Source organism: Lucilia sericata, unplaced genomic scaffold (assembly GCF_015586225.1).
Source record: "Lucilia sericata isolate MDLA Ls3-8-SP2 unplaced genomic scaffold, ASM1558622v1 Contig001514F_arrow, whole genome shotgun sequence".
Classification (NCBI taxonomy): Eukaryota; Metazoa; Arthropoda; class Insecta; order Diptera; family Calliphoridae; genus Lucilia; species Lucilia sericata.
The window spans coordinates 25883-52660 of NW_023995441.1; the positions used below are offsets into that span (position 1 = coordinate 25883).

Below are 26778 nucleotides of genomic sequence, written 5' to 3' on the forward strand. Positions count from 1 at the left end.
GACGAAAACTAATCATGTTTTATTCTGAAATGAAATCTAAAAATTGTAATTTTAACGTTTACAAATTTGTAAATAAAATTCCAGATACATTTTAAAAGTTTCTATTTTGGTGAAAAAACTAAAATCTAGGCATTATTGGATTAATAGATGAATATTTGACAGTATTCCAGTTGGTTAATACTATTTTTGGCAATTTGGAAATGCCCGCCTGTCAATCAAATCATGGCCACAATCATTTTATTTGTCTTTTTCATAGTTTATTCGCTAAATATAAAGCCATGAAGTAATTAAGAGTGTAAATTATATTGATTAGTGTTCTATCAATGCAAAATATCTTCTCCGGCAATAAAATGTAGTCTTTTATCAAAGAAATTTATCAGTATTTGCAAAAATTTATTAAAAATTGCTATAAAAATAAGTAAAAATAACAAAATGTGCATAGTGATGTTTATTTTGTCACAAAATATTCGTTATTCGAATACTTTTAATTATAATTAAAAATATATATGTTATATTCATTCATCTGAACTAAATATATATTTATTGTAGCCATGTATACATTTATTTTTCTTAAAAGTTCGTTCTTATTTTCAAAAATGTGTTATAACCAAAAATATAAAATTAAGAAAACCGACTCAACGAATATTTTATCCTAATTGTTCGCAACACTAACACAGAAAATGACAGCCAAATTGTACAGTGCTGCCAAGTTAAACAATAAACAGCACAATAGTTAATGTAGGTTTATTATTTGTTTATGAATACCACAATTTTATTAATGGCTTTTAAGTCTAAAGTGTACTTTAACTATTGTGTGATTTAAATCTAAAATAAGCATTTTTTATGAATACAACTGTAAATCCTTAAATAATGCTCGAATTGACAAAATAGTTAAAATGTAGATCCTTAAATAACGCTCCAATGGACCAAATAATAGATGTTTGTAATCACTCAAATTTTTCATCAAAAATCAATTTTTGTCTGAAAAAAATTTATAATTGGTTAAAATCTGTGATCACTAAATTTTTCATCAGAAATCAGTTTTTGTATGAAAACCCTAATATCGGCTGTAGACCCTTAAATAATGCACTAATTTTCTTCAAAAATCACTTTTTGTATGAAAAGCTTAAAACTACTGGCAGTATATCCTTAAATAAGGCTCCAATTGACAAAATAGTAGAAAAACTGTGATCATTTGTATTTCCCTTAAAAAAACAAGTTTTTTGTGAAAACCCTAATATCGGCTGTAGACCCTTAAAAAAATGCTCTAATTGACAAAATGTTTGAAATCTGCGATCACTCAATTTTCCATTAAAAATCAATTTGTATATGAAGACCCCAATATCGGCTGTATACCCTTAAATAATGCTCTAATTTTTCATCAAAAATCTTCTGTGATTACTCATATTTTTCATCAAAAACCAATTGCGGTATGAAAACCCTAATATAACGTCACCTAAAACGCAAACGGCCCTATCTAAAATTTTTAAAATTTTACAGGAGAAGCAAAAAACTATTGAAATTGGAAAGTTTGTTTCTATCATCGCGATTTATTTGTAGTAAATAAACAAATTGTTTAATAGTGAAACCTATCAGTTATTATGATAGTTGACAATGGCGTTTATAAAAATGGATAAATTGGACTTTTTACCTTTAATATTTACATGTTTTTGTAGATAGGACCTTTTGTTTTTTGTCAATCACATCGCTAATTTTGGTCGGAGGAGTCCAATTTTTTGTGTGGACATATGTTTTGATGCAATACATTAAATCAACAATAACATCGATTTTGAATTTTTGGTTAGTTAGGGCCGTTTGAGTTTCAGGTGACGATATGTAAGTTGCAGACCCTTAAATATTGCTCTAATTGGCAAAATTGTTAGAATTTGAAAAAGAAAATTGTTTCTTTATGAAAACCCTAATATCGGCTGAAGGTCCTTAAATAACGCCTCAATATATAAAATAGTTAATAGCTGTGATCAATCATATTTTTATATCCTACACCAATGTAGTGGGTAGGGTATTATGGGTTTGTGTTGATGTTTGTAACACCCAGAAATATTGGTCCTACGCCCTTCTTAAAGTATACCAGATTGGCTCAGAATCACTTTCCGAGTCGATTCATCTATGTCCGTCTGTCTATCCGTCCGTCCGTCTGTTTGTCCAAGTAAATAATAAGATTAAATTGGGCACATACCCGAGGAAGAAGCCTATTGATAATGGTTAAAATGGGTCCATTATTTCGCAAAGCCCCCATACAACTGTAGTCCCCGAATAGAGCTTTTGAGCTCTTAAATATGTTAAATTTTCTTGTATCTCTCCAAAAATTGGTAAAACCGGGATTAATTTGACCCTAGCCTCCATACAAAGTCCCCTGCATAAATAACTTTAATGTAGACGTAACTCTCTCCACCAAAATTTATAAGGATAGGCCCCTGGCCCCATAGAACCGCTGTTTTTAAGAAAATATCTTTGTTTGTCAAAAAATATTTATGAATTCTTACTTGTTTTTTTTATTAAAAATCCGAGTCAACATTGCCTAATGTTTTATGAACTTTTCCTAATAAATAGAAGACAAGCGATTTCTTAGGTACGATTTCTTTGAGTTCCTCAAGTTCTTTCAAAGCCTCTTGATGTTTACCCAACGGGAAGTATATCGAACTACGATGAAAACGTGCCAAGGGATTTTTAGGATCTAATGTTGCGGCGGTATTAAGAGTATCATATAGTCGTCTCATGCCCGACATTTTTACTTGTTTTTTTTTATTAAAAATCAATTTTTGTATGAAAACTCGCCTGTTTTGTCTGCTATGGATTTAATAACATAATAATTAATAAAAAATTAACGTGATTTCCAAACATTTCAAAAAACATATTTTCTTTTTATTAAATAAAACATCAGGTTTTGCGTTTATATTACTATTAATAATAATTATTTCTTTCATCTTTTCTTTTCTTGTTTTGTTTCTTTATCATTCATTAATTTTAAAGTTATTACGTACTACTAATTCAAATTGTAATTAATGTTTATTTTATGCTTATTTTCTTGTGTTTTATATTATTATTATTATTATTTGCAAATTAAAATTATAAAATGTCCATTTAAGCTTAAATTATTTATGTTTTATTGTTGGTTTTATTCTTTTTTTTTAAACAGTCCCTAACATAAGAGTGTTTTGGCTGTATTTTATAATTTATGGTATTATTTTTAATCATTTTTTTTTGTTAGAGGATAGTAAAATAACAAGTAGAGAAGGTAAATTTATTTGGTTTAAATATTACTAACTTTTTTTTATTGATTGATGTTAAACATAGTAAAATTATTGTTTTATTATTGTGTTACTTTGAGGGGGGTAATAAATTAAAATTAAATAATAATAATGATGATAATGATGGAGTTACATGCCTGTGATGAAAACAAAAATCAACCGATTTCATGTTCAAGTTTACTACTTATTCCGCATTAGTTTAATTTTGTAATTTATTTAAAAGCATTACAAAATAAATATAGATTTTCTTTAAAAAAAAAACTATAAATAACAAATCGGTGGTTTTTATAAATGTTTTTCCAGTTATTTTATTTTCACATACATTCACACACAAACACACACGCCCCTAAAGCATTTGAAAAAAAAATATAAAGTTAATAAAAGAAATAATAAAACAATATGTATGTAACTCCCAATGTTGTATGTTTACAATTAACATTATGCAGCTTGCAGCTTTACAAACATAAATATAGAAAAGTGTAAGGTGAAAGGAGAAGTAGAAGAAGTAGGAGGAAAAGTGTTAGAAAGATTGTATATATGGAGCAAGGTGAAAGTAAAAAAAGTCAATATAAAGAAGATAAACAAAAAAATATTACAAAATGTTATAATAAATTTACTACCACTCTACTGCCATTGAGGGTTTATTAGACTTGGACCACCTTCGTTTTAATATCAGTCGTTAGAGAAATGGACAAACACAAAAACATTTAGCAGGTGGCTGGCTGACTTAAAAGTCACTATCGTAGTTGACATCTTGGGCCTGGGTTGATTCATCCGAACGCTCGGATATGGGTTCTAAATCAGCATCTAGACCGGGATCATTCATTGAAGTGGGACAACAGGGATGTGACATAGAATCGAAGGCATCTTTAATTTGATTGTTGGCACCCTTGGGATCGAGATCGGTGGCCCAACTGAAGTGCATGAGAGCCGAGTCAACATTGCCTAATGTTTTATGAATTTTTCCTATTAAATAGAAGACAACCGATTCCTTAGGTACGATTTCTTTGAGTTCCTCAAGTTCTTTCAAAGCCTCTTGATGTTTACCCAACGAGAAGTATATCGAACCACGATGGAAACGTGCCAAGGGATTTTTAGGATCTAATGTTGCGGCGGTATTAAGGGTCTGTAAGGCCTGTTCTTTCTTCTGCATAAAGTATTGCATAGCACCAATATGCACAAGTATAACTGAATTTTGGGGATTGATTTTCAAGGCCTTAATGTAGTGCAATTCGGCCAATTCGTATTTTTCCTGTTTTGAGTAGATGGTGCCGATGCCAAACCAGGCATTATAGTGACGTGGATCACGCACCACAGCTGAGCGGAAATAGTCCATGGCTCGGTCCAGTTCTTCAGTGAGCACTAGTTCATGCCCCAATAGTGTATAACTATATACAAATTCTGGATCTACTTGTACGGCCCGCTTAAAGAACTTAATAGCAGTTTCATGCTCTTTATGCAGCGAAAAGCAATTACCCGCCACACACCAAGTTATGGGTGAGGTTTTATCTTGATTTATTAGATCTTGGGCCAAGGCCGAAAGACTCACCTCTTTCTGCAAGTGCCACAAGGAGGATGAGTATATTTCCATATAATCTAAACGATAAGGCTCCTGCTCGTGTATACGTTTAAATATCGCCACCGCATTTTCATATTCTCTCAATTCGTAATGGCACATGCCGATTAATGATTGCACCCAATTGGAAGAAAAATGATGTTTTGGTATTGTAGCCTCTAGGTGTTTAATGGCGCCTTTACATTGAAAATGTGCCAATTGCTTAAAGCCTTCGCCTAGATCACGCATTAGGGTCATCAGACCATCGGCTGATTGTTTTTTAAGGGCTAGCAGGTGATGGGTCATAGTTTGGGCACTATTTAAACTGTTGTTCAGCTGCACTTTGGCATCTTCATTCGAGCGATTATTGCCCGTTTGAGCCGAAGTAATAGTTTCCACTTTTTCCTTATCTTTGCGTATATTCTTTTCGCTAACTTTATCGGCATTTGTTTGATTGGCATTCGATTTGTCTTCGATTAGTTCATTGTTTAGACAGATTTTTCCCATACGAGCTTTAGTTTTACGTGGCGGTGAACGTGGCTGAACGAACTTATTTGATATATTGGGCGACTTGTTGTTTTCCTTTACTGAATAAGCACTATGGCTAAAGAGACGGGAACTTCGCCTCACAGCAGCATTAGGAATATTAGGAACTGAAAAGAAATTAAATATACATTTATTAAACATTCGTAAAAAATTGGTTTATTTCTCACTTACCATTTGAAACATTACCACTGTTGTTGGGTGTACGTGGAGTTATATTACCGGTTTGTGTAAACACCGAAGGTTTACTGCCCCCACCAGCATTTGTTGAAGTTTCTTTGCGATTGATTAAAGAACTAACGTGTCCCTTCATCTTTTTTCCTATTACTTTTTGTTCTTGATTGACTTCGGCCAGTGTTTGGGGTAATGGGGAATTTGTTATATTGAGATTGGCTTGTGTGTGACCAGCACCTAGACTGCCCAAAAATGAAGAATCTCCACCGCACGGACTGTTTATGGGTAGAACACCAAAACTGGGTGTTGTGGGTGACATAGCAGACAGATATTTGAATTGTTTGCGGAATGGTGTACCAGCACCACCATCAAATTGTTGTTGTTGTCCTTGTGCCGTAATGCTAGTTTGATCGGAATTGGTGGTATAACCCACTGGAGTATCGTCCAACATCATCATACTGCTGTTCTGTTGGCCAACTCCTTGACCAACGCCACCACCTCCCCCATTACCCCCGCTGCCCACACTCTGTACTACATTTGTACCTCTTAGCATTGATATGGAACTATTTAAATTGTTATTGTTATTATTTGGTGTGGTTAGGGCCTGTAAGGCACCCAGGCCATTGTTATTAGAAGGCGGCTGTATTTGCTGTTCTACGGGTGTGGAGAGTATATAATTTGAACTATTGCTCAATTGACTAATAAAACCACCATCCACTGAAATATTTGTATTTGTTGTACCGAAATTTGAATAATTTATACTACCGCTTTCATTTAGACTGCCAAGATTTCCCGCTCCACAGCCTCCACCAACCCCACCACTGCCAAACAGTATCATCGAATTTGTATTCACATTACCTTGGCATGTATTGAATATATCAGTATTGGGTATATGAAAAATACTATTTGCATCTGGGTATTCACCCAACTGACAGAGATCGGCAAATGCTTGCCACATAAACGGATTCAATTTCAATGCCTTACGTAATGCCATGGTGGCTATTTTATTACGTTCTGTTTTAACACAAATCTGTGCTATTAACTGTAGAACAAAACATGCTATTTCACCGAATTCCTTGACAATATCGTCAAAACAATTCTTCATATCACCAAAACCATTGATGGTTAGAGCACATTCAGCTTCGGAATATTTCTTAAGTTGATAGGCACATTTTGCCTGTAGGAAACGACATTGTGGCGAACGGCGTGATTTTTCTCGCAGTAGCCAATACGTTTGATGTATAAGATTTGAACGATAATAGCTGGTGGCTAAGATAAAAATGGTTTCATCAGTCTCCACTGAAATGAGGAAAAATAAAAATGCAGAACAATGATTTCGTTAAAAAAGTAATAATTTGAGACAATTAAACGTAAATTTTTTTAAAATCGTAATTCCAAAGAAAATAAAGAAGTTTTTTTGTATTTTCCTTATTATAGGTGGGAATATTGTCAAATTTAATAAGAATTAAGATAACAACCACGATCCAAAGTTGAGTAGGGATCATACTCGTACCACTTGCTTGGACTTAACGCTGTTACCAGGATTTGGAGTGATTATTTTTGACTTCAACTTTGATACTATCTAGTTGCTGAATTACAGAATAGTCTTTTTAAAAGCATCCATGTGGCTTCTATTTGTTGCCTAATATGTGTGTAACCTAAGAGTCTTTCAATGTTTTAAGTTGAAAAGATCATAGACTTAATCCTTCGTATTCTCTTCTCTTGGCAATTTAGAGAATTAAAAGGACCTTTACGTTTCTCCAGTTTGCCTGAACGCAGTTTAGGGAGAAATGCAGAACGAAAATATATTATGTAACCAGTAGATAATAAACTTTTTTGCAAAGGAGACTTTAATGGGGAAAACCTATCTAAAACTTCTTTGCTGTTTAGTTCAGTAGAATATCAATTAATTCTACTGACAATTTTGATCAAGAGTCGCCCTTCCTTTTAATAAAACTCTTTCTTTTGTTGTGTCTTTAGATTAACATTGTTTACATGTTTGTGCTTTGAATATTTTTTCTGGCTTTTAATCAATAAAGTTCACCACACTGCAGCAGTGTAATTGACTACTGATGGTTTAATAGGTCATAAACAAGGTTACAAAAACAGACTAACAAAAAGAAAGATAATGTAAAACGTCTCCATAATGCCAACAGAGGTCCATATATACATTGCATTCAAAATCCTTTCAAAGTAGATCTATAAGTCTTAAGTCTGAAGAGTTGACGTTTGGTCAATATAAATGTTGTTGATGTTTCTAGAGCTTAAAAAATATATAAAAATTAGCCCTCGTTATTAACAATTGAAATTTTCATTTCGAAAATTTCATAATTACATATGTCATGTTCATGTTATAAGAGTTTCGCTATTGCTGGTAGCTATTCTCTGTGGTTGGGTTGACAATCTTTTATCTATTAGAAATCTGGTCGTTCCTAAGCGGAGATCCAATTGTCGTGAGAACGGTACGTCTAGTAAATTTGTTTGTTGTTCTTGAAGTTATAGAACTAAGCTTAGGAAAGTAATATTTTACTCATTCTGAAATTATCGGTTTGTTTAAATTAATACGTAAATATTTACCTTCTGAACATAAACGCTCTGCCAGAAATACCGCATCCTTGTGATCATAGTGATTGAGACAATGCCATATGGCAGCCTGAAAAAAATGTGAGAACACTATTTTAAGTCGTCCTTAACACTAACTAGATTTCGCCTCAACACACACACACACTTACCTGTACTGGTTCTTGGAGAATCATATTTGTTTAAGAATATTGAACTTTTCGTTCCTTATCACGTCTTTTTATACTTTGTTCGTGTTGAAAGTGGGTTTATTTGCTTATGCAAACAAACGTATCCTTTTTCTACGAATTGATTTCAATTTAAACTTTTTTATTATTGTTCGATTTCAAAACTTTTCAACACCCCACAGTCTAATACACGTACACACGACTTATTTTTATTATTTTGGTCGTCATAAAGTGTTAAATAGACTTGCAGTACTTGTGCTGCTGCTCTTGATGATGATGATGACGACCACCACCACCGCCACCAACAATAACCAAAATTAACAAACAAGCTGCTGCCTGCTACACACAATTTTTTCTTTTTTTTTTTGTGTGATACCTTAGTGAGCACTAAGGCCACTCTTTGAAAAAAATTTCACTTTCAATTAATCGAATTTTTCGATCAATTTGCTTGATTTTGCTCACTATTTTCAATTTCTTATAAATATCGAATAATTGTTTTAGACATTTTCAATGATTTTATATAAAAACTTTAGCATTTAATTGGCGAATTTTTGTTTTAAAATTTAGTTAAGTTGGAAAAAATCTCTAATTGCTGAGAAAAAGTAAAATATTTTCTTCGTTTGGGTAGCACAGTTGCAAAAAAGCGTAAGTTTTACAGTTGGAAAAAATTTGACAAATTGGGAATGTTTTGTTTTTGCAATTGGCAATGCCATAAAACGAGACTCGTTAGCTAGTATGTGGCAATATTTAACCAGGTGGCATTACTAAAGTATGTTAATTTTTCTTTTCATTAATTACTTTATTCGTTTTGTTTTGATCTTGTTTTTCTAGAGAATAGTGTAGGAAAGCAGACCATTCATTAATTTTTCGTTTTTGTGTTAGTTTCTTTTGCTAAAATTTTGTAAAAGTTTTACAAAAATTAAAAGAAAAATGTTTGGTCCTTAAAATAAATAATAAAATTTGATATAAAAATGTTGCTAAAATTATTTATATTTGGTTTAATACTCTTTGTATTAATTTATTGGTGAGTAAATATTTAAAAATAATTAAATTAATAATGGGTGTTGTTTTTTCGCTTATATTTCCAATTAATTGTGTGGTTTGTCAATAAAAATCATTAATATTTGTGTGTGTTGCATTGCATCGTAGTTATTTATTAATATTTTCTTTTATTTAACTTTTAGGATTTTGCCTAAAGCAATAAGTTGGTTTTTGGTTAAGAAGTTTAAAGTTAAAGTACGCATTGGTCGTATTAATTTACCGTATTTGGCCTTGAAAAATGTGAACGTCAGCAAAAGTGGATTTTCGGTGGTAAGTTTGGGAATCAATGTAGCTTATCTTAATTGGATATAATATTATAGGTTTTAAAGTTATCATTTGATATCGAAAGTAATATACATATTTAATAGATCTATTATGAACAAAGTTCACAATATGAAAATAATTACAACAGTTTAGCTTATACCTAGTGGTTTAAGTTTTACACTTGATTATTACATGATTACAATGTGATAACAATGATTAGTCTACTCTATGGAGTAATGAGTTTTCTAGTAAGACTAGAAAGTGCTTTATTCTATTAACTAGTAGGTATATCGCTTTAAATTATATAGGGTAACTGGGTAATGTTAATAGTTATTACTATTATATAGAGTGGACTATAGTTAAGTCTAATCAATAGTCAAGTGTACCGTCTGTTCTATAGTCTGTAGTATAATCTATAGTCCAGTCAGTAGTTTAGTTTATAGTTTGGTCTATTCTATAGTCTAGTTTATATTCTAGTCTATAGTCTAGCTTATAGTCTTAATTCATTCCTAAATTTTAATATTTTAGCAAATTGAAGAAATCTGTCTGCGTAGCAGTTTCTTCAATACCGAAGTAACCAAACTATTGTCGATTTACATACGAGATATACAAATCAATAAAGACATTAAATCAAAAACCGATGGAACACCCAAAGAAGAACAAAAACGTTATGCCGGAATATCACGAGAAGCGAGTGTGGAAAATGTACCAGATTTTAGGCAGGCTAAAGTACCGCCAAGTATTCTAACATTTGCCCAATTCATGGCCGTGCATATCAATAACATATCGGTGCTGGTAATGTATAATGATTTTGAACCTGGTTGGTATATACATGCTCTCGCAAAAGAACTACATTTGGATGGCAGTATTGTGCATAATGCTAAAACTTTACTTGTCAATGCAGCATTAAATGAGGCTCAGGTGGGTGTATATTGGAAACTGTCAAAAGTTTAGTAGTTATTACTTTGTTGGTTTTTGCATTAGGCGAAAATGTTAAGGCATTGTCCCACCAGACGTCAATCTTTGGAGAATTTAAACAAAATACGTCCATGCTTGGGAGAAATTAGTTTTGATATAGCTCTCGATGCCACCTTATTTGCCCAAGGTCCTTTATCGGTGGATGTAAGTAATTGGTTTAAGAAATTGTTTTACATTTTTTAATTTGTTTCTTTATTTGTAGAAATTATCTTTGGCCATGAACAATGCCAAATCTACTATACACGGTGGCCTCTACGATTTTCTTAGAGATGCTAAAAAACGTACACTACCCCAGCAACAAACTACCAAAGAAGATACTTATACTTTTACGCCTTTGGCAGGCACATGTAATACGTCCTCAGCAACCTCATTCCAACGGTCGACTCGTTCAAATTACAATAATGAATCATATCAAAAGATAGCTCCTATTATACCAAAGAATTTTAATTTTATAATACAAGCAGCCACTTTTTCAGCCAAAAAAGAAAATTCACAAAATGATTTCAGTGCAAAAATGCAATTATTTAGCGTAGGTTATGATTGTTAAAAAGTTTATTTCTTTTATTTTAAAAATATATATATTTCTAGATAACTGGTGAATTTAATTCGAAAACATTTAATGAAAATACTCATTTGCCAACAGTCTGCACTAAACTGACTTTACAGCATTTGGATATTGATACTAAATATGAAAAATTATTATTTATTGAACAATTTACTATAGATTCAATGGTAAGTTTTTCAATTTCATTAAACATTCACTTAATATGTATTTTCACTTTCTTTTTCCAGTTACAAAATGATATTTTAAATTTGTATGTAAAATTGAAAACTTTCCAAATCATCTATAATCATTGTGAAATCTATGACTGGGTCAACAACAACTTCCTTTCAAGTCAAAGGCAAAAACAACAGCAACCTATGTTACTGCAATATAAACAAAAATCTTTACCCGATCATTTGGGTTCCCTACAAAAACAATGTTCGCATCAGTATAATGATAAAGGAACAACTGCGGCTGGTGGAGAAAATAAAAATGGTTTCTTTGAATCGTTAATGAAACATATAGTCGTCAAGGGTTGTGCTGAATTGTTTAATGTTTCGATGCTTATGAAATTGGATGACGATGAACATGCTGGCATGAGTGTTAGTCATACACGTTTGGTACTCGAACAAATTGATGAGAAACGCAGCTCAATCTATAAAACAAAAATATTTAATCTATTATTAAATCAACGTCACTGGAGTGTTGAGCTAATGATAGAATCCCTTTGGTGGTCTTTGGGTAATTCCATTAATGATACCAACAATCTAAAGAAATCCCATTCGCCGGGTTCTCCTTTCTTTTTGGGTGTCAGTTTAGTCAAATTAAGTTCCTACTCGAATGCCACCAAACTAGAGGTATCCATTCATACATTGCGTACTGAGTATAGCATGACTTTGGCGAATTTTGTAGTGAAAACTGTTAATTGTATTAAACAATATGGTGGCCTTAAGTCGGAGAGTACTATAAGCAAACAGAAAACATTGCAATCGGTAGAACCTCCCATCAATCTTTTAGTGTCTGCTAAAATCAAAGATATAACAGCCTATTTTGTTAATCATCATAGAGCCTGTTTGCTGTTAAGTTTCTCGGAAATTACTTTAACCCGGACTCATCAAATATCCCATTTAAAATTGGAGGAATTTCAAATGGCTATAATGCGTTCTATGACCGCTTCCTCTTTGTGTTTGACTGATTTTACTGATATTTTTGCAAATTGTAAATTGATACGTTTGGAATATGAAAAACTGGAAAATAAAAGACCTAAATTATCAGTGTATATACCAGGTAATACGGAAGCTATATGGAATTCCAATTTACACATGCATATACTGACTTTGGTGCGCGATATGCAAGAATTGAAATATGCTTTAGCTTTGCCGCAAAAGGAAAAATCACCCTCTTCCGCCTCCCCACACTTAGATCCGAATAGCAAAAAACTGATTATAGAATTATCGGCAGAACGTAGTACTGTTTTCGAAATCAAATTATCCGATCGTCATTCCATGCAATGGTTTGTGGAAAATCTTTTCTTCAGCCACAAAGAGAGCAATTTTATTTCGGCCGAAAATATTTTCATTAAAATTGATGATGAACACATATTTACTCTAAAAGATGTGGATGTTCACTCTCTGCCCAAACTGGATATGTTAACGCATGAAAGAGCCAATTGTGAGGGTTTCCTTTTGCCTACGAACAAAGTTTGGGTGACAACTATTGGAGCTTTTAAGGTAGCTTATCATCATAGTATTTGTTATTTAGTTTATTTTATTGAAATCTTCTGTATAATTTTAGGCGATTTTCCCTTATGATCATGATTTTTATGATGCAGTGCAAAATCAATTTGTTTCACACTTTAAATGGCTGAAAATGGTACACAACTATAAGAAGAAACCTTTTACCGCCAGTTCTCCTTTACCCAGTGATATTGTAATACAGGTGAGTACTTTATTTTACAAAATGAAATCGATAAAAGTCGAAAAAGCAAAGAACGTTCTGTATATGAGTGGATTTAGCCATATGTAAGTAAGTAAATAGTAAGTTAGAAAGTTCGTTATTTAGTCGATATGTAATTGACTCATATCGCTCTCTCTTTCTTATTCTCATGAATATCGTATTAATGTAGACGTTCTTCAATTTCTTCCTATTATATTACAATAACTCTTCCATTTATTCTGTTTTTCATTTCAGATCAAAGAATTTCTTTTGGAAATCAGTGATGATCCTTTTGAAGTTAAACTGCGTGATAATTATGTCCTGCTCGTCGATGAATATCTAGAGGGCCTTAAGCGTAAGACACTCTTTGATAAGAAGATAGCAGAAATATGTTCGAAAACTTTGCTAGTGCCAGCGGGCACAATTGAAACTTTGCACGCCACCTTAGTGAAAAAGAATTCCGAGATATATATACAACGTTCTAAGAAAATACGTGAAAGTGGACCGGTACGTACTCGTCTATTGGCTTGGATTATGACCGATGTAGAAATCATGGCCATGGCTGATCCCTCAATACATGGCACCTCAAATGTAACACGTATTATGCGTGAAATTGATTCAGAAAGTCCTTGGCCAGAAGAGGGGTTGGAATTTACCACTCTATGGTGTCGTAATGTTCATGTAAGCTGTTCCGAATGGAAATTTATGTTAAGGGATTTTCCTCAGCCTATGTTTTATGTCAAGACTATGAGTTTATTTGGTATACTGTGTGGTGCTGAGCAGGCGGCCTCTAAGCGCGCAAAACGTGATGTTTATATAGAGGTGGGCGAACCTTTTGGTACGGATGTGGTGCAACGCAGCATGACCGCATTGAAATTCTATCATGATTTCAATTGTGATTTGGAGTTTTGCAGTTATGCCTTTGGTCCCTGCTGGGAGCCGGTAATGGCTCAATGTAATTTGAGTTTTGAGAAAATATCTGCTCCTTCCAAAGATCCCAGTCCTCCTTTACCCTTTTGGGATAAAATGCGTCTTCTATTCCATGGACGTTTGACAATGATTGTTAAACAATTTACGGTGCTGTTGCATGCCTCTTTAGATCCTTACAATACCACCGAAGAAATGGAATTAACTTGGAATAATGCGGGAATAGTTTGGACTAATGCTAAAATCATGTTTAAGGGAGAATTAAATGTTACCGTACGTACTGCTTCCCGCTATGATGATTGTCGCTTGTTGCACTTTCCTCACTTGAAATTAACCTTTAAATTGAATTGGGTTTGCTTGGCCAATCCCAATGATCATCATGCTGTTATGCCTTGTGCTCCAGATAAATTACCCGAATACTCTTCTAATCAGGAACACGATTCCTTTAGAGCTTTTCGTTCTATTAATTTGAATATATGGATTTCGTTTGAAACTAAATCCAAACCGGGTTTGGAAATTGAAAGTGATATTCCCAGTTTGGTATTATATGGCAGTACTTTAAGATGGTTTGAAAGTTTAAAACTTATACTATCGGGAGTAACTAGACCTACACGCCGCGGTACGGTATTTAATAACGTGAGACCGCGTAAAAAACAATTAAGTCGCCACTATAAAAAGGCCAATTTACAAATGAGTTTACATCGTTTTCAAGTACTCTACTGGATGTCGCATGCTAGACACAAAGGTTTTCAACTTAATGGCGGGCGGGTGTCCTTCTGTTCCGAATATCTACTGTCATTGTCACCCATCGATGATGGTCTTATACATCGTCCCCGAGCCGACTGGTCTACGATTTATATGAACTGTGAACTTAATGATGCTGAAATTTGGCTTAAAAGTGTGGAAACAGAAAAATTCGATAGTTCCTCGGAGAATATTGCTAATGCTGATAACTGCAACAAGGTGCGTTTCTATTTCCTAAGTGTTGGTCGCGTTTCGTATGGCCGAGAGGCTCTCATACAAACTGGCAATGAGGAGGAGACAAATAAAACTAAATCTTCGACACCCACTCACAAATTGGTGGTGTACGATTTGAAAGGTGCTTGGACAAAGAATAATCGTGATGTAGCGTTTGCCTTATTCGATTCGTTTATGAAATCACAAAAATTAAAAAATAATCTGTCCACTGAGGCTGTGAAAAGTTATCGCAAAGAGGGCAATTCTAATGTTATGAAGAATAAACGCAGTGATAGTACTATAGCGCTGACAAGTAGTTCCGGAGAGGTGTTGCCAAGTAAGTTGAACCAGAACTGAACTAGATCTGAACTAGAACTGAACTAGAATTGAACTAGAATTGAACTAGAACTGAACTAGAACTGAACTAGAACTGAACTAGAACTGAACTAGAACTGAACTAGAACTGAACTAGAACTGAACTAGAACTGAACTAGAACTGAACTAGAACTGAACTAGAATTGAACTAGAACTGAACTAGAACTGAACTAGAATTGAACTAGAACTGAACTAGAACTGAACTAGAACTGAACTAGAACTGAACTAGAACTGAACTAGAACTGAACTAGAACTGAACTAGAACTGAACTAGAACTGAACTAGAACTGAACTAGAACTGAACTAGAACTGAACTAGAACTGAACTAGAACTGAGTTCGAACAGAACTAGTACCAAAATGTGTTTTCCCTTTTCTTTCCAGTTGCCAACACCACTACAACCATTAAAAAACCTCAGCCTGCTAGTCATGCAACAGCCATGTTGCAGCAACTTATAGCCGAAGCAGATCATAAATTCAATGTTTACAGTGATGATCAAGTACCCAATCAAGAGAGCTTCAACTGCAGGGACTGCAAGCCTGTTCTGCCCAAGATGTTATACATGAGAATTGGTCCATTTCTTTGGTAAACTCCCAGGTTTTACTTAAAGGCTCCGAAACTTCGGGTTATGTTATTATAAGTGCCGCTAAAGCGGAAATATTACAAAGAGTACATCGTCCAGTATGGCGAGATCGTTCTTTGGTGTCGAAAACTACTTGGAAAGGTTTGTTGGAATGCATGCAGTATTATGCTACCGTAAGTGCCGGAGAACATGATTCTCTTTTGGAACGTGAAATAATGTGGTTAACAGTAGACAATATACAAGATAAAGATGATGCGGTGATAAACGATTTACCCGATATACCACATTTAGTGGGCAGTGGACGTAGTGTGGGCGGTGTAGTCTCCGAAACAGTGGGTGCTTCCTCGAGTGAAAATGCTGGTGAAAATCAACCCATACAATTGCAGCGTATTGTTTCGCGCTGTAAATGTGAATTTTTCTATGTTAGTTATGGTGATACCATAGATCCTAATACCATTACCGATATGCCGCCACCACCCTCCGAAGAAACTTTATCTCCCTGGGAAAGACAAGATGATCCGGTAGATGCTTTTACCCTAATGCATCATGATTTAGATGTTTGCACTAATTCCCTACAATATGCCATGATATTGGATATTGTAAATAATCTATTGCTATATGTGGAGCCGCAACGTAAGCAGGCTTTGGAGAAATTGGCCAGAATGCGTTTCCAACTGCAGCTGCACTCGACTGAAGATCAAAAACGTCCCATACAACAGAAACAAACACTCATAAGAAGTTTACTCATGAAAATACGTTCTCTAGAGAAAGATATACATTTCATTAGTCAAAGAGCTGATGAAAGTGATACCATGGAATGGAAATTGGAATATGATCGTGTGCAAAAACATATAAGAGAAAGTAAGGAGGAATTAAACACCCTCAGTGAGGAGTTAGACATGATGCTGTTGTGTTACAAAGAGACACAACTCTCACAATTGAGTAAAATTTCCAATGTACTCTCGGACAAAACGGTCAGCATTGTCCGAGCCAATGAGATTTGCTTTAAACGTGCCCAATGGCGTCTTACCGAAACTGACGGTCAAATTGGTATAGCAGATTTGGTGCTAAGCGGCTTCTTGTATACCAAAAAATCAAAAAGTGATGATTCGGTAGAACATCTTTTAGAATTGGGCAATATACGCATGAACAATTTGATACCGCGTGAGATATATCGAGAAGTTCTGGTGCCCACCGAAATACAAAAAGACATGCCGGTCGACACTCACAAGCGAGTACTGAGAGTATTTTGTCGTGAAAAGCCTCCTGTGGGAGGTATTTCCGTTAAGGAACATTTTGAAATCAATGTGGCACCCATCACCATCGCCATAACTAAGAAATTCTATTCCACCATGTTGAAATTCTGCTTCCCCGATCGTGATGCCTCCGAAACTGAAGCTGTTGATGATATAGAAGAAAACTCTTCGAGTTCATCGTCTTCCTCGAATTTGCAGACAAAAACGTCGAAAAAACCTTCCAAATCGAAAAAATCCTCCAAAGATTCTGAATTCTATGTTAAAATCGAAAAGGATGATGTGGAAAAAATGAAGGAACGAGCCGAAAAGAATAAACTATTTATCTATATCAAGATTCCCGAGGTTCCTGTGCGTGTCAGCTATAAGGGTAATAAAGAAAAGAATTTGGAAGATATTACCGATTTCTCTTTAGTTATACCCACATTGGAGTATCACAATGTAACCTGGACCTGGTTAGATCTGCTGCTGGCCATGAAATCGGTTAGTCGTAAGGTGATTTTATCTCAGGCCATTAAACAAAAGTTACAAATACATCGTCGGCCACCAACCACTAATCAAAGTGAATTTTCCTCACCTCCCGAAGAGGATAAAGCAATAATGTTGTTTGGCAATCGTTTAGCGGTAAGTGTGGTTTTTAAATTTTAATTTTATGTAAAAGAATTCTGTAAAAAACTCATTTATAACTTTACAGGGTGAAAATCGCAGTCAACGCAAAGGAGTTTTCAAGTTTTCCTCAAGCAACAAATAATGGAATTCATTTCAAAAAATTTATTCAGAAAAGTATTATTTAAGTTATTAAATAAACATCAAATTATAATATTAATTTATTAAATTATTTTTCCATTTATTTATCAACTTGTATTCTCTGTTTTTTTTTTTCTTAACAGTTTTTTTTATTTAATTTTTTATTAAAAAATACAATTTCTTGTGTTATTACTGCAGTGTTTTAAAGTAAAGATGAGAGTTTAAAATAAAATTTGAATTTAATTACTCTACACTGTTATTCTCTATCTAGTAGAACAGTTTTTAGTTAAAATACATACAATGTTTGTTAATTATTAAACTACTTAATTAAATATTTAATTAATAAATCACCAGGAAGAAGAAAGTAGAAAAAAGAAAAACAATATGAAAACATACTTAAATAAAACTTGTAGTTAAAAGTACTAAAAGAAATTTGCTTTAGTAACAACTTCAATTTAAATAAAATTCCAGCTTATTTTTTTATAAATTAATAAATATTGTTTTAGCTATATATTAAAAATAATCAAAATTTTTTAAATAAACTCAAGAAAACTCAAAATTCTAAACATGAATTATATTCCCTTTAATCCAATACTTTTAAGAGCTATGAATTAAAATTAATTTAGAAGAAAAATATAAAACTTGCTAAATATTGTTTCTTTAAGATAATTATTATCTTATTAAATTAACACAGTTTATTGTTAGTAAAGAAAATAAAAACTAAAAAAGGAAATGTAAGTTAAATATTGCTGCTAATTTAGTTTTCTTTTTATAGCTTCCTCCACAAATGTTTTCTTTGATGTTGTTTAGATTTCAAAAACATTTCATTTAATTTGTTGCTTTAAAGGTGGCTAAAAAAAATAAATGTGAACATAGTTTTTAAATTAAAATTTATTATAGCTTTTAATAATATAAAATTTATATTTAAAACAAAATAAAGAAAAAAACGAGTCGAGAAATAAATGCTAAACTTACCAAAACAAATACTTTTTTGGGTATGGAACGCTGCACCAGTTCTCCTAGTAAATTATTTTGGGATTCGTCCTTAGTGGGATCAGCTTGGGTATTGTAGCAGAGTGTCAGTTCAGGTAAATTTTGCCAACCCACATACAGGGGATACAAATTGTAAACGAGCTCCTTTTCACCAAAAGCAAATATGGAAATATCCAACTGTAAAGTAAGAAAAAAAAAAAAACAAATTTTATTAAAACTGAACTAGAACTGATGTAGAAATGAACTAGGACACAACATGAACTGAACTGAACTAGTACTGAAGTAGGACTGAACTAGAACTGAACTAGAACAGATCTAGAACTGAACTAGAACTGAACTAGAACTGAACTAGAACTGAACTAGAACTGAACTAGAACTGAACTAGAACTGAACTAGAACTGAACTAGAACTGAACTAGAACTGAACTAGAACTGAACTAGAACTGAACTAGAACTGAACTAGAACTGAACTAGAACTGAACTAGAACTGAACTAGAACTGAACTAGAACTGAACTAGAACTGAACTAGAACTGAACTAGAACTGAACTAGAACTGAACTAGAACTGAACTAGAACTGAACTAGAACTGAACTAGAACTGAACTAGAACTGAACTAGAACTGAACTAGAACTGAACTAGAACTGAACTAGAACTGAACTAGAACTGAACTAGAACTGAACTAGAACTGAACTAGAACTGAACTAGAACTGAACTAGAACTGAACTAGAACTGAACTAGAACTGAACTAGAACTGAACTAGAACTGAACTAGAATTGAACTAGAACTGAACTAGAACTGAACTAGAACTGAACTAGAACTGAACTAGAACTGAACTAGAACTGAACTAGAACTGAACTAGAACTGAACTAGAACTGAACTAGACCTAAACTAGAACTGAACTAGAACTGAACTAGAACTGAACTAGACTGAACTAGAACTGAACTAGAACTGAACTAGAACTGAACTAGAACTGAACTAGAACTGAACTAGAACTGAACTAGAACTGAACTAGAACTGAACTAGAACTGAACTAGAACTGAACTAGAACTGAACTAGAACTGAACTAGAACTGAACTAGAACTGAACTAGAACTGAACTAGAACTGAACTAGAACTGAACTAGAACTGAACTAGAACTGAACTAGAACTGAACTAGAATTGAACTAGAACTGAACTAGAACTGAACTAGAACTGAACTAGAACTGAACTAGAACTGAACTAGAACTGAACTAGAACTGAACTAGAACTGAACTAGAACTGAACTAGAACTGAACTAGAACTGAACTAGAACTGAACTAGAACTGAACTAGAACTGAACTAGAACTGAACTAGAACTGAACTAGAACTGAACTAGAACTGAACTAGAACTGAACTAGAACTGAACTAGAACTGAATTAGAACTAACTAACTAACTAATTTTAAATTGAATTCTTGATTAAATTCGAAACATTTAATTGTAAGAGAAAAAGCATTCCACTCACCTGCTTATGTCCCGAACATATAAAATTATCCGAATTACTGATACTCAGCGTTGCTATCAGATGCAGCACTTTTGCTGTAGGATTTTTTAAAACCACCTTAAAAGTCATTGGCATTTTAACAAACATTTTCTCCTCAATCGAACAATAGATATTTAAAGGTGGCTCCACTATAGGCAAACCGCTTATAATAAATTTACTTTCATTTTCTTCCTTCCCACCCGAGCGTCCCCATTTTATGCAATAGAAACCGAACACTATATGATTACTAGGCATTGCCGTTGAAGACTGCATATTAGGATTTGTTGTATCCATTAATAGGGAAGCCTTAAGGAAACCTCTTAAATGACCCGTTGCATTTATAGCATCCAGAGTTTTGTTGTATATTAAACGTGTGTGTAAATGTTTAGGCGCCTGCGCCACATTTTCATCCGTTGCATTAGTATTGTTATTATTGGCTGCTAAAACATTGGCCGCTTTACCATCATCCGATATAGTAGATGAACTCATATTGGAATTTTGGCTTGACAGCATGAGGGCATTCGGGGAGGCAGTATTATTTATTATTGTCATATTCGTTGGTAGTTTCCCCATTAGATTTTTATTCATGTGATTGGAGGTTAAGGTATTCAAGACATCACCTGTTTTCATTAAATGTTTTCTAGATGTTCGCAGGCGATTGAAAATGTTGGTTTGTACCTCGTTTTTGGTGCGTTCATAATCCTTGGCCGTTATCCACTCTTCACTAGTGTTATTCGTGCGTAAAACTATAACATCTTCGAGTTTTTCGCCACGCTGGTAAATGTTGGAGAATTTTTTACGTTTAAAACTGTAGGTTGATTGCACTAAGTTATGATCCTAGAAAAATAAGTAAGATAAACACATCCTAATCGAGTTAACGTTATTATTGTCATGTTCAAAACTTACACATATAAAATAGGTTTCCAATATATCTAAATCCACATCGGCTTGTACAACAATACCGGCTCGAAACAGGAAATTCTCACCACGATAGATTTTTGTTAGAGGCATTCTATTAAGTGTATAAAACTGACCCTTAAATTTAAACTCTGCATCACATCTTACACTGAGCACGGAATCTTGCGTCTTACGCAAACTATTTTCATCTAAAAATTCCAAATGTATTGGTGTTATTATGGGCAGAGGTGTTAGAATTGTTTGATTGGATGTTAGATTTTTAGCAGCTAATGCCGCTTCCGGAGATTCATCCGTACTACTGGGTGTTGTAGCATCATTTATAATTATTGCTGTGGTTACTTTGGGTTTTAGAACATCCGTTGTATAGCAAATTTTCTGTTGCAACGTTATCGTTGTCTCGATTAAACTGAATATATAATATGAGGCGGTGTTGGAACTTTGCATCGACATTTCTCCAATATCAATTTGTATACTAGAATGGAGTTTTTGCTTATTTGGAGATATATCTGTGGTAAGGAATACTGTAAAGAAAGAAAGACAAATACATTTTGGTTTTATAAACGAGAACAGAAAAAGAACAGAAGTAGTACTGAATTAGAATAGAACTAGAACAGAACTAGAACATAACTAGAACATAACTAGAACATAACTAGAACATAACTAGAACATAACTAGAACAGAACTAGAACAGAACTAGAACATAACTAGAACATAACTAGAACAGAACTAGAACAGAACTAGAACAGAACTAGAACAGAACTAGAACAGAACTAGAACAGAACTAGAACAGAACTAGAACAGAACTAGAACAGAACTAGAACAGAACTAGAACAGAACTAGAACAGAACTAGAACAGAGCTAGAACAGAACTAGAACAGAACTAGAACAGATCTAGATCAGAACTAGAACAGAACTAAAACATAACTAGAACAGAACTAGAACATAACTAGAACATAACTAGAACAGAACTAGAACAGAACTAGAACAGAACTAGAACATAACTAGAACATAACTAGAACAGAACTAGAACAGAACTAGAACAGAACTAGAACAGAACTAGAACAGAACTAGAACAGAACTAGAACAGAACTAGAACAGAACTAGAACAGAACTAGAACAGAACTAGAACAGAACTAGAACAGAACTAGAACAGAACTAGAACAGAACTAGAACAGAACTAGAACAGAACTAGAACAGAACTAGAACAGAACTAGAACAGAACTAGAACAGAACTAGAACAGAGCTAGAACAGAACTAGAACAGAACTAGAACAGAACTAGAACAGAACTAGAACAGAACTAGAACAGAACTAGAACAGAACTAGAACAGAACTAGAACAGAACTAGAACAGAACTAGAACAGAACTAGAACAGAACTAGAACAGAACTAGAACAGAACTAGAACAGAACTAGAACAGAACTAGAACAGAACTAGAACAGAACTAGAACAGAACTAGAACAGAGCTAGAACAGAACTAGAACAGAACTAGAACAGAACTAGAACATAACTAGAACATAACTAGAACAGACTAGAACAGAACTAGAACAGAACTAGAACATAACTAGAACAGAACTAGAACAGAACTAGAACAGAACTAGAACATAACTAGAACAGAACTAGAACAGAACTAGAACAGAACTAGAACAGAACTAGAACAGAACTAGAACAGACATAACTAGAACAGAACTAGAACAGAACTAGAACAGAACTAGAACAGAACTAGAACAGAACTAGAACAGAACTAGAACAGAACTAGAACAGAACTAGAACAGAACTAGAACAGAACTAGAACAGAACTAGAACAGAACTAGAACAGAACTAGAACAGAACTAGAACATAACTAGAACATAACTAGAACAGAACTAGAACAGAACTAGAACAGAACTAGAACAGAACTAGAACATAACTAGAACAGAACTAGAACAGAACTAGAACAGAACTCGAACAGAACTAGAACAGAACTAGAACAGAACTAGAACAGAACTAGAACAGAACTAGAACAGAAACTAGAACAGAACTAGAACAGAACTAGAACAGAACTAGAACAGAACTAGAAACAGAACTAGAACAGAACTAGAACAGAACTAGAACAGAACTAGAACATAACTAGAACAGAACTAGAACATAACTAGAACATAACTAGAACAGAACTAGAACAGAACTAGAACATAACTAGAACATAACTAGAAACAGAACTAGAACAGAACTAGAACAGAACTAGAACAGAACTAGAACAGAACTAGAACAGAACTAGAACAGAACTAGAACAGAACTAGAACAGAACTAGAACAGAACTAGAACAGAACTAGAACAGAACTAGAACATAACTAGAACATAACTAGAACAACTAGAACAGAACTAACATAACTAGAACAGAACTAGAACAGAACTAGAACAGAACTAGAACAGAACTAGAACAGAACTAGAACAGAACTAGAACAGAACTAGAACAGAACTAGAACAGAACTAGAACAGAACTAGAACAGAACTAGAACAGAACTAGAACAGAACTAGAACAGAACTAGAACATAACTAGAACAAACTAGAACAGAACTAGAACAGAACTAGAACAGAACTAGAACATAACTAGAACATAACTAGAACAGAACTAGAACAGAACTAGAACAGAACTAGAACAGAACTAGAACAGAACTAGAACAGAACTAGAACAGAACTAGAACAGAACTAGAACAGAACTAGAACAGAACTAGAACAGAACTAGAACAGAACTAGAACAGAACTAGAACAGAACTAGAACAGAACTAGAACAGACTAGAACAGAACTAGAACAGAACTAGAACAGAACTAGAACAGAACTAGAACAGAACTAGAACAGAACTAGAACAAAACTAGAACAGAACTAGAACAGATCTAGAACAGAACTACATCAGAACTGGAACAGAACTAGAACAGAACTAGAACTAAACTAGAACTGAACTGAACTAGAACTGAACTAGAACTGAACTAGAACTGAATTAGAACTGAACTAGAACTGAACTAGAACTAGAACTGAACTAGAACTGAACTAGAACTGAACTAGAACTGAACTAGAACTGAACTAGAACTGAACTAGAACTGAACTAGAACTGAACTAGAACTGAACTAGAACTAGAACTGAACTAGAACTGAACTAGAACTGAACTAGAACTGAACTAGAACTGAACTAGAACTGAACTAGAACTGAACTAGAACTGAACTAGAACTGAACTAGAACTGAACTAGAACTGAACTAGAACTGAACTAGAACTGAACTAGAACTGAACTAGAACTGAACTTGAACTGAACTAGAACTGAACTAGAACTGAACTAGAACTGAACTAGAACTGAACTAGAACTGAACTAGAACTGAACTAGAACTGAACTAGAACTGAACTAGAACTGAACTAGAACTGAACTAGAACTGAACTAGAACCGAACTAGAACTGAACTAGAACTGAACTAGAACTGAACTAGAACTGAACTAGAACTGAACTAGAACTGAACTAGAACTGAACTAGATCTGAACTAGAACTGAATTAGAACTAACCTAGAACTGAACTAGATCTGAACCTAAATACTTTTATTCCGGAGGTATGTATGTTAACTGAAATAGTGAAGAGTGGAGTACCGAACCAAAATTTAAAGCGTATTAGCATTCGTACTTTTTATTACTTCACTTATATAAATTAATATTACATTAATATTTAACTACTTAATCAGCTAAATAGAATAGAATTATCCTTAAATTACTAATCCTAACAATATTCATCCACAATTTTATCAATCCACGGACGAAGTGCATAAATGTTTACATAAACACCAGGTGATTCTTCTCGTGCACACTCACGACCTTTACCCCAAGAAACAATGCCTACCAATTGGTCATCCAGGAGAACTGGACCACCCGAATCGGCTGCACAAGCATCCTTCACTCCAGGGATCGAAGCACAAAACATACTTTTCGTAACATTACGATAATTTAGATATATTTCACGACATTCTTCATGCGATAAAACTTCTACATAAACCGATCTCAATTGTTGTGAGACATTACCATTTTCTCGTGTCAAACCCCAACCGGATACTTTAACAAAGTCACCTTTTTGTGGTATATCATTCGATAACTCTATGGTTTCAATGAATCTTTCCCTAAAAGGTGTATTTAATTTGAATATGGCTACATCATTGTCCAATGTTTTTTTATTGTAGGATCTAGGTCTGAAAATCTTTGTAACTCTTCTTTGATAGTAGTCTTCATCCAAAAAGGTGGCACCAGCTTGAACGGTTATTTCCCGCGGTCTACGAATACAATGAGCCGCTGTTAATACACATTTCGGTGTTATTAACGATCCACCACAGTAGAATAAACCTTTTTTACGCAAATTTACCATATAGGGAAATTGTTCTATATTTACTGGCCGCCCACCAACAATACGAGCTGATCGTGTTTCCACTATACTGCCTCGAAATTGTAAGAGAAGCATGGTAACTAATAGAAATTTAACTGACATTATTGATTCAACTTTTGCGACTGATTGCTAGAAGTGTGTAGATTTTTTATTATAAATGTGCGAGATCTTAGAATTTTTTAGTGTTACTTGCACTTGATCTTGTTGGAAGGTTAGGGTTATTGATATGACCTTTATGTTTAACAAAAAACATGTGTATTTTTAAGGTTAATTGTTTAGAGAAGTTGAAGAAAAAGTGTAATGAATGGTGTAGGTAATATTGGATTATCTTGCTATGGAATGGAATCATTAACTAACTAACTAACTAACTACTAACTAACTAACTAACTAACTAACTAACTACTACTAACTAACTAACTAACTAACTAACTAACTAACTAACTAACTAACTAACTAACTAACTAACTAACTAACTAACTAACTAACTAACTAACTAACTAACTAACTAACTAACTAACTAACTAACTAACTAACTAACTAACTAACTAACTAACTAACTACTAACTAACTAACTAACTAACTAACTAACTAACTAACTAACTAACTAACTAACTAACTAACTACTAACTAACTAACTAACGAACTAACTAACTAACTAACTAACTAACTAACTAACTAACTAACTAACTAACTAACTAACTAACTAACTAACTAACTAACTAACTAACTAACTAACTAACTAACTAACTAACTAACTAACTAACTAACTAACTAACTAACTAACTAACTAACTAACTAACTAACAACTAACTAACTAACTAACTAACTAACTAACTAACTAACTAACTAACTAACTAACTAACTAACTAACTAACAACTAACTAACTAACTAACTAACTAACTAACTAACTAACTAACTAACTAACTAACTAACTAACTAACTAACTAACTAACTAACTAACTAACTAACTAACTAACTAACTAACTAACTAACTAACTAACTAACTAACTAACTAACTAACTAACTAACTAACTAACTAACTAACTAACTAACTAACTAACTAACTAACTAACTAACTAACTAACTAACTA

At 33.6% G+C, this 26778-nt stretch overlaps 3 protein-coding genes across 3 annotated transcripts in view; 1 reads left to right on the forward strand and 2 right to left on the reverse strand.

The window, feature by feature from the left end:
• Positions 1-2897: 2897 nt before the first annotated feature.
• LOC119611705 (cell division cycle protein 27 homolog) lies at positions 2898-8926 on the reverse strand. The gene is made up of 4 exons (XM_037967374.1): positions 8274-8926; positions 8119-8194; positions 5542-6840; positions 2898-5477 (listed from the first exon to the last, which is right to left on the reverse strand). Exons 1-4 carry the CDS (start codon positions 8295-8297, stop codon positions 3997-3999), a joined length of 2880 nt encoding a protein of 959 aa, XP_037823302.1. The 5' UTR covers positions 8298-8926; the 3' UTR covers positions 2898-3996.
• Positions 8927-9129: 203 nt separating this feature from the next.
• LOC119611706 (protein KIAA0100) lies at positions 9130-18741 on the forward strand. The gene is given in 12 exon segments (XM_037967375.1): positions 9130-9312; positions 9473-9599; positions 10122-10514; positions 10578-10715; positions 10774-11100; positions 11160-11303; positions 11364-12845; positions 12910-13053; positions 13306-15271; positions 15691-15801; positions 15804-17767; positions 17838-18741. Coding segments are annotated over 12 exon segments (6906 nt in total). The 5' UTR covers positions 9130-9259; the 3' UTR covers positions 17895-18741.
• LOC119611707 (trafficking protein particle complex subunit 11) overlaps positions 18517-26778 on the reverse strand; it is a 42243-nt gene continuing 33981 nt past the window's right edge. The window contains exons 12-15 of the mRNA XM_037967377.1: positions 21287-21819; positions 20363-21217; positions 18866-19060; positions 18517-18741 (exon numbers count right to left, since the gene is read on the reverse strand). Coding sequence (XP_037823305.1) covers positions 18715-18741; positions 18866-19060; positions 20363-21217; positions 21287-21819 — 1610 coding nt within the window. The 3' untranslated portion in view covers positions 18517-18714. The remainder of the gene's footprint in view (positions 18742-18865; positions 19061-20362; positions 21218-21286; positions 21820-26778) is intronic.

Excerpts from the sequence above, each read along its gene's own strand:
- LOC119611705 (XM_037967374.1), bottom strand. The coding sequence starts at position 8,297 with ATGATTCTCCAAGAACCAGTACAG. Across the intron at positions 8,195-8,273 it reads TTCTCCAAGAACCAGTACAG|GCTGCCATATGGCATTGTCT; the intron begins GTAAGTGTGTGT and ends CATTTTTTTCAG. Across the intron at positions 5,478-5,541 it reads CAGTGGTAATGTTTCAAATG|TTCCTAATATTCCTAATGCT; the intron begins GTAAGTGAGAAA and ends ATTTCTTTTCAG.